At 35.4% G+C, this 9,098-nt stretch overlaps 1 protein-coding gene across 1 annotated transcript; it reads left to right on the forward strand.

The window, feature by feature from the left end:
- The first annotated feature begins 4,861 nt into the window (after nt 1-4,861).
- Nucleotides 4,862-8,736, forward strand: LOC125136576 (olfactory receptor 14J1-like). Its single transcript, XM_047797432.1, has 2 exons — nt 4,862-5,764; nt 8,701-8,736. The coding sequence occupies exons 1-2, from the start codon at nt 4,862-4,864 to the stop codon at nt 8,734-8,736; spliced, it is 939 nt and encodes a 312-aa protein (XP_047653388.1).
- The last annotated feature ends 362 nt before the right edge of the window (nt 8,737-9,098 follow it).

The raw sequence follows: 9,098 nt of genomic DNA on the forward strand, positions 1-9,098 counted from the left end.
GAATGAGACCTAATCAAACTGACAAGCTTTTGCACAGCAAAGGAAACCAAAAAGAAAACAAGAAGACAACTTACAGAATGGGAGAAAATAGTGTCAAACGATGCAACTGACATGGGCTTCATCTCTAAAATATACAAACAACTTATACAACTCAACAGAAAAAAGCCAACAACCCAGTTGAAAAATGGGCCAAAGACCTGAATAGACATTTCTCCAGGGAAGAAAGACAGATGGCCAACAAGCACATGAAAAAATGCTCAACATCTCTGATTATTAGAGAAATGCAAATACCATGAGATACCACCTCACAGCAGTCAGAATGGCCATCATTAATAAGTCCACAAATAACAAATGCTAGAGGGGGTGTGGAGAAAAGGGACCCTCCTGCACTGTTGGTGGGAATGTAAGCTGGTAGAACCACTATGGATAACAGTATGGAGGTACCTTAGAAAACAATATCTAGAACTACCATATGACCCGGGCATATATCTGGACAAAACTGTCCTTAAAAAAGATACATCACCTCTATGTTCATTGCAGCACTATTCACAATAGCCAAGAGCTGGAAACAACACAAATGTCCATCAACAGATGATTGGAATAGGAAGATGTGGTATATATACACAATGGAATACTACTCAGCCATAAAAAAGAATGAAATAATGTTATCTGCAGCAACATGGATGGAACTAGAGCCTCTCATCCTGAGTGAAGTAAGTCAGAAAGACAAAGACAAATACCATATGCTATCACTTATATCTGGAATCTCATATATGTTAAAAATGAACGTTTCCACAGAAAAGAAAATTATGGACTTGGAGAATAGACATGTGGTTGCCAAGGGGAAGGGGGAGGCAGTGGAGTGGTGGGGGAGCTTGGGGGTAATAGATGCAACCTATTGCTTTTGGAACGGATTAACAATGAGATCCTGCTGTGTAGGACTGAGAACTATATCTAGTCACTTATGGTGGAGCATGATAATGTGAAAAAAAGAATGTATATATGTATGAGTAACTGGGTCACCATGCTGTACAGTAGAAAAAAATTTGTATTGGGGAAATAACAATCAAAAGAAATTTTTTAATAAAAAATAAAATTTATATTGAAGAATAAATGGTCATAGATAGATAATTTTGCAGAAGAATTTTACTGACTGGACTTGATCTAAAAAATAGTGCAACTGGAATTTCCAATGTGTATAGCAGGTTAAGGATGTGGCATTGCCACAGCAGTGGCATAGTTCACAACTGCAGTGTGGTTTCAATCCCTGACCTGGGATCTTTGACATTCCAAGGGTGCAGCCAAAAAATAAGTAAAAAATAAAAAACAGAACAACTAAAGGAGCCCACATTAATAAAAAGTTATCATTTACTAGCATAAGAAGAGGTAAAGAGGATTTCCCATCGTGGCTCAGTGGTTAATGAATCTGACTAGGAACCATGAAGTTGCAGGTTCGACCCCTGGCCTTGCTCAGTGGGTTAAGGATCTGGCATTGCCGTGAGCTGTGGTGTAGGTTGCAGATGTGGCTCGGATCCCGAGTTGCCATGGCTCTGGCGAAGGCTGGCAGCTACAGCTCTGATTAGACCCCTAGCCTGGGAACCTCCATATGCCACAGGAGCAGCCCTAGAAAAGACAAAAAGACAAAAAAAAAGGAGAGGTAAATAAATCCATATACCCTATCTGTCTTGCTATGAGAAGTCAACACACAAGGAGAGAATACATTCAGATGCTGCAGGTGCCCTGTTGAGTTTTCACCCAAGAGCCAATATCAATTGCTCATCATGTGAGCAAATCATTTTAGACTTTCATTGAAATTGAGTTTTCAGGTGACGATAACCACTGCTGAAATCTGCCTGTAACTGAATAAGTGATCTCAAGCAAAAACTCTTCATCCAACCATACTAGAGAGAAAATAATAAATTGTTGTTTTATGTCACTTAGTTAGTTTGCTCTGCAGTGATGCACAACTGGAAGATGCTCACTAAGTGTTCCATCCTGGATGTACTGTGTAAGAGCTAAAAATTTTGCTGAGATTATTTGACTACTAAAGTTCTCATATTACTTAAATTCTTAGGAGAGGGGAAAATTCCTCTATGTCTGTCACTAGAGGAAAAAAATGTGTTAGAGCTTAATTAAATTCAACTCTACAGATAATTAAGAAGATCTGTTATGGATAAGGCACAGTGCAAGATGGAGGCTGTAACAAAAGATGAACTAGATAAGTCATTGTTTCAAAGAAATAACATTCTAATAAAATTATTTTTTATTTTTTCTAATAAAATTATTAAAATAGCTGAGAAAATGATAAATATCTATAGAGTATTACCTACTTCAACTTTGCAGTGACACACAGAGGGAACATGAGTCCCTTGAATAGGAAAAATAGATTTAACCCTTAATGTTGGGTTTTCCAGAATATAAGCCACAAATTGCAATGTGTTTCAACAGTTTAATCCCATGAACACAAATAAGCAGAAATTCCAGATAACTAGGTATGATCATTAACTCAAATCAAGAGAAAAATATTCCATAGGAAAACTCTATATAATTGCAAGTTTTGGCCCCAGGGTATTTTCAAGGAGCCCCAAATACCCACAGCATTTGAAAATCTCTCCACTCATGACAGAGGAGCTATATAGAGGAGCATAAACTCCAATAATGAGAATGGAAATCCTTATTTTTCCTCTCCACAGACAATGCTTTACTGAAAGTGGCTGAATTACCTTCTGCTAAGTAGTAGTTAACAAATTTTCCCCAAGTTTAGAAAGGAAGTTCCTGGATTTGTTCTGGTGAGTTTCTATGGGGTCGAAAATGGATGATTATACTCAATAATAGGGTTTGAGTGGGTGGGATAAAACCAGTCATTGTCATTTACTTCATAACAGAAAGTTTAAAAATTATCAACTGTGAATTTTTTAAATAAAAACTGAAAATCCAGGGAGAGATTTAAATTATTTCAGATACATTTTGCGCGGTGTAATTCCCATCTTCTCAGCAATTCCTTCCTTTTTGCAACTAGCAATCTAGAATAAATGAACCACAGGATGAAATCACTTGATATCCTTCTCTTCTTATTATTTATTTACCCTAACGGGGACTTAGAAGAGATGTGAGATCCTACCTCTATCTGAGATAGAGTGTTCTAACAGTACGGAAAAACGAAAAAGCTGATGATGTATCAAAACATTGTAATGTCTGCAAACAACCACATTTTCCATTTTCACAAAACAAGGGCCAGTAAAGATCCCAGAGAGAAAGACTGTAAGGACACAAAGATTGTGAGAAGCATGTGAGAATATGGTTCCTGTCACAACCAGTCATCTGGGTTACAAGTCTCTTCTATGTCTTAGGGAGAAATTCTGATGTCAATGAAATACAAAAATATTCAGTAACGATAAAGGCATGGTCCATATTTTGAGAGAAATACAGAAAATATTTCACAACCAGAAATAAATGATACAAATTATTAAATTATTCATATACACTTTTTGTTGTGTATTAAAAACACTAATATCTGCTTAAAAATAAGACCAAAGATAAAGGTATGAGGATTTCAATACCTCATATGCTAAAAGAGAGTCAAGTTGCAGAGAAAAAGTACTCAGTGAGATCAGAGAAGAAAAAGTAATCAAAATTCTGGATCAACATTCAAAGTAGAAAGCTACAAAAGCTTAGCAATTTCACTAAAGAAGTGACTCTTTTCTATCACTAATAACTTCTGAATCACTGATAAATATATCTTACTCTTGCTTTAATTTTTATTTAATTAAGAATAAAGGATAGGTCTGAGAATGAAATCTTATAAAATTAGGTCATGATGATAGTCATACAACTATAAATATAATAAAATTGATTGAGTTAAAAAAAAGAATAAAAGATGAGCAGTTGCTGTTGTGGCTCAGCAGTAATGAACCCAAGTAATACCCATGAGGATGTGGGTTCAACCACAGCCTTGCTCAGTGGGTTTGGGATCTGCAGTTGCCATGAGCTGTGATGTAGGCCGAAGATGCGACTCTGATCTGGTGTGGCTGTGGCTGTGGTGTAGGCCAGAAGCTGCAGCTCTGATTTGACACCTTACCTAGGAAATTCTATATTCCACAGATGCAGCCCTAAAAAGCAAAAAAAATCAATAAAATAAATAATATAAAATAAAATAAATAAAATAAATAAAATAAAATAAAATAAAATAAAATAATGGATAAATAATTTTAGCCATTTATCAACATTTTATTTCCTTTTAAAAATAATACCAGAAAGTTACTGGCCTTTTCCACTTCCTAATAGGAACTTGGCTTACTTTGCATTAAATTATATAACATTTTGTGTTAAAGGTAATGATTATTTGTATATTATAATGCAAATAAGAAAATGTCAATAAAAATGTGCTTTTCATTTTCAGTATTCATTTTTTCAAAAAACTCCTAGGAAAATGGATTGGGAATTTGTCCTCTCATACAAGAAAGGAAATTTAAAAACTGCAGTGAAAGAATCAGTGTGGTGGTGGCACAAATAGATATAATAACTAATGAGAAAGAACAGTCACCTCAAAAACTTATTAATAAATATGAACATGTGTTTGAACTGAGTGAAAATTTTAACATCCATAAAATTTTGATGCACCATACTTCCCAATAATAAAATATTTTCCTCTCCTTGGCCTGAAAAACATGACATTAAAATTCATAATCCAATTTACCTAACTCTTGTGCTTAAGTCAAAGTTATTTAAAATTACTCAATATGATTATTAGTATACAAAGTTACATAACATTTACAGTGATGAACTGTTGATTCTGGCATTATTTCCATAGGTCTCCATTCTGTCTTGCAGCCAGTAGCCTCCTTGGAAACTGAGAAGGAACATGGCCAATTTCACTACAGTGAGTGGGTTTCTTCTCATGGGATTTTCTGCCAAGCCTGAGCTAGAAGTCTTATGGGCCTCTCTGTTCTTAGTCTTATACTTAGTGGCTTTAACTGGCAACACACTCATTATCACTGCAACTTCCATGGATGACAGTCTCTACTCCCCTATGTATTTCTTCCTCAAACATCTTTCCTTCTTGGACATATGCTTTATTTCTGTGACGGTACCGAGGTCCATTTGTAACTCTTTCTTACATAATAGCAGTATTTCCCTCTGGGAATGCATACTGCAATGTCTGGCTTTCACTCTCTGTGGTTCTGCTGAGCTGGCCATGCTCACAGTGATGTCCTACGATCGCTACGTGGCCATCTGCCTTCCCCTGCGCTATGAAATCATCATGAATGTCAACACCTGTATTCACGGAATCCTAGCCGTCTGGATCAGTGGGGTCGTCTCTGGAGTTATGCATACATCTGCTACTTTCTCCATCCACTTCTGTGGTGCCAACGTCATCCACCAGTTCTTCTGTGAGGTTCCCCAGCTCCTAAAACTCGCCTGTTCTGATGAGTATGTCAGTGAGCTTGGGGTCACGGGCTTCGTGTCCTTGGTGGCATTTCTTTGCTTCCTCTCCATTGGCTTCTCCTACACACGCATATTCTCTACTGTGCTGAGGATCCCATCTGCCGAGGGGAGAGCCAAGGCCTTTGCCACTTGCCTCCCCCATCTAGCTGTGGTCACACTGTTTCTCTCTACTGGTGTCTTTGAGTTTCTGAAGCCACATTCTGACTCTCCAACTGCATTAGACTTTTTGCTTACTCTTTTTTATACTGTTCTGCCTCCCACACTTAATCCGATGATCTATAGCCTGAGAAACAAAGCCATGAAGGCAGCTCTACAAAGGGTTGTTAAAAGAAGAAAAGCTACCTCTTTTGCTGAATCACTGTAAACTTAATGAGGAAGTCTACTCCTTCCTCACTGAGGCAAATCACAATATACTGGAATAAGAGTCAATCAAGAAATTAAAGCTCAGACAGAACTCGTTATGAGGAAAGCCATAGGAATGGACTATCTTTGAGTAACAAAAACATTGACATGGAGTTAAACAAAAATTACGATAGTATGTGCAATAGATTTAAATTTTAGTCCATAATGTCAAGTATGGTGAAAACGTGAATTTCTTTCATTCTAAAGTCTCCAAATTGATTTTCCTTCCTGGTTCGTTTTATCAAGGTAGAGGAAAATTCTTTTTTTTTTTTCCTGAGTTACAATCAAGTTTGAAATATTATATAGTATTGAAGCATGCAGAATAACCACCTGGTTCCATATTCTCTGGCTATTCAAGGGTCCAACTGCTGTTCTAGTCATCTTTCAGGGCTTCAATTGGTAATGCACAATGGTCACCATCGAAAAGTCTATGTCAATTGTGTTATGTGAGTGAGAAGCTTAAGTAGTACAACAATCAGTGAATCAGAGAATGAATACAAGAAGAAATAAAAACACAATTAAAATAATGTTTTAAAAAGTCACATTTGAAAAATAGCAAAAACTTGATATAAATACAATATATAGTGACCAAAAATTCAAACCTGATGGATAGCACAAGCAGCAGATAAAATTCAAGAAAAGACAGAAACAATGCACTGACAGATCCAAGAATTTCCCAGAAAATGAGGAAAAAAGGAAAATACTTTTTGGTTAATGAAAAAGACTTTGAAGTCACAAATATACAGAGAAAAAGTTCAATATTTGTCTAACAATAGTTTCAGAAAGATCTAATCGCCATGTATTAAGAGAATGCATAACAGGCAACATCCAGTGCAACAACATTGAAGCCATTTCCCCAGAATTCTTTTTTTTTTAATATATGTTTTTTATTATAGCTATTCTATAGTGTTCTGTCAATTTTCTACTATACAGCATGATGACCCAGTTACACATACATTATATATTCTTTTTTCTCACATTATCATGCTCCATCATAAGTGACTAGACAGAGTTCCCAGTGCTACACCGCAGGATCTCATTGCTTATCCATTCTAAAGGCAATAGTCTGCATCTATTCACCCCAAGTTCCCAATCCATCCTACTTTCTACCACTCCCCCTTGGCAACCACAAGTCTATTCTCCAAGTCCATGAGTTTCTTTTCTGTGGAAAGGTTCATTTGTGCCATATATTAGATTCCAGATGTAAGTGATACCATATGATATTTGTCTTTCTCTTTCTGACTTACTTCACTCAGTATGAGAGGCTCTAGTTTCATCCATGTTGCTGCAAATGGCATTCTTTTGTTCTTTTTTATGGCTGAGTAGTATTCCATTGTGTATATATGCCACATCTTCCTAATCCAGTCATCTGTCAATGGACATTTGGGTTGTTTCCATGTCTTGGCTGTTGTGAATAGTGCTGCAATGAACATGCTGGTGCATGTGTCTTTTTCAAGGAAAGTTTTGTCTGGATATATGCTCAAGAGTCATTTCCCCAGAATTCTTAAAAACACAGATCTTCAGGATTGAGAAGCACAATAAAAACCGGTCAGTGTACGTAAAATGAATGCAAAAGTAGTTATGGCATCCTGAAACCATGGAATAATAAAAATGGAAATTTTTTAAATTTTAAAACAGAAAAAGTGATTTTATGTATGACTGACTGGGTCACTTTGATGTATAAAAGAAATTGCCAGAACATTGTAAATCAATCATAATAAAAAAATTATAAAAATAAAACTGTTGAAATGTAAAAAAATTAAAAATATAAATAAAATAATACCAGTATTGTATCCCAGAAGCTTTATTGTTTTACCTTTCATGTTTAGTTCTATAATCCATTGGAAACTTACCATTGTGATGGTATAAGGTGTTACTGGTCATTTTACTCACTGTTATCCAATTAACTACAATAATTACTTGGAAACAAACTTTCCCCCTAAAGAATGCAGTTGGTGCATTTGGAATAAATTTAGGAATTGTATGTATGTAAGGGTCTCTTACCTGTTCAACTGATCTATGTGTTTATGCTTATTCTATCAAGCTCCATTAATTACTGTAGCTATATAGTAGTATTTTATATTGGATAGTATAAGTTTTCTAACTCTGCTCTTCCAGATTTTGTTAGCTACTCCACATCTTTTGCTTATCTATATGTTTTAAATCAGGTTTTTAATTTGAAAAAAATATCTACTAAGATGTTCACTGAAGTACTCTGAATCCATAGCTCAAACTGAACTGTCCTTTTACCCCCACTGGACTTACCAGAGGATTTTAAAACCTTTACTTATAAGTCTACTGGCTCATTGCTATTGCTCATTTCAGTATGGTACACACATTCTTCCTTTAATTAAATAATAGAAACCAGTTAAAAGCATAAGAAAAAGAAGCCAAACTGTCTTCTTCAAAAGATTGTACCTACTAATGTACGAACAAGATACTTTTGCATTTTTTAGGTTCTTAAAAATTCATTCAGGAATGATACATAATTTTGGAAGTACTGGGTTTTATACATTTTTTATTCAATTTATTTCTCTATATCTGATGTTACTATAAAGTATATTTTTAAAAATTTATTGTCTAATTTTTGTGGTCAGCATATAAAAATTCAGTTTATGTTTGTATACTGATTTATACTCATTGATCTTCTATATTTACTTATAACTTCTAATAGACCTTTACAGAGATTCTTTCAAGTTTCCATTCCACATTGTTTTCTGTAAATAAAGAGTTCTATCTCTTACTTGAAAACTTAAAACTTTTATTTATTTTCCTTATTTTGAGCTGGCCAGGGACAGACTAGGTCAAATTATGGTACAGATTCTCACTAGCAGTGCAATCAGGGGCAAGCAGCTTATTTTTTCTGAAACTTTTGTAGGCAAGACATGAATGCAACACCTACTCTGAAAACAACTGAGATAATGAACGTGATATATTGCACAGGTCTTTGCAAATTATCCAAAAAACAGCAGAAACTAGTAAGAAAAATAACATAGAATACTTAAATTCTGTAATGGTGTTGATTAAATCACCTTAAATCTAACATAAAAGCTAAAAGACAAAATCATTCAAAATTATTCTAGAAGAGTGATATCACCAAGAAGACAACATAGATAATTCCCAGCTTCTATCCTCCTCACAAGGAGAATAACTAGCAACTTCATAGATAAGACAGAACACAGAGGTGAGGCCAAAGCAGTCCCCTGTACCACAGAGACCAGGACAAATGGCATTAGAAGGGGAGGAGGAGG

This window comes from Phacochoerus africanus, chromosome 9, assembly GCF_016906955.1.
Source record: "Phacochoerus africanus isolate WHEZ1 chromosome 9, ROS_Pafr_v1, whole genome shotgun sequence".
Taxonomy (NCBI): domain Eukaryota; kingdom Metazoa; phylum Chordata; class Mammalia; order Artiodactyla; family Suidae; genus Phacochoerus; species Phacochoerus africanus.

Bases quoted from the DNA above. Each gene is read 5' to 3' on its own strand.
- LOC125136576 (XM_047797432.1), top strand. From the start codon at position 4,862: ATGGCCAATTTCACTACAGTGAGTGGGTTTCTTCTCATGGGATTTTCT. The intron at 5,765-8,700 runs GTTGTTAAAAGA...AGGGGCAAGCAG, and splicing joins TGAAGGCAGCTCTACAAAGG to CTTATTTTTTCTGAAACTTT.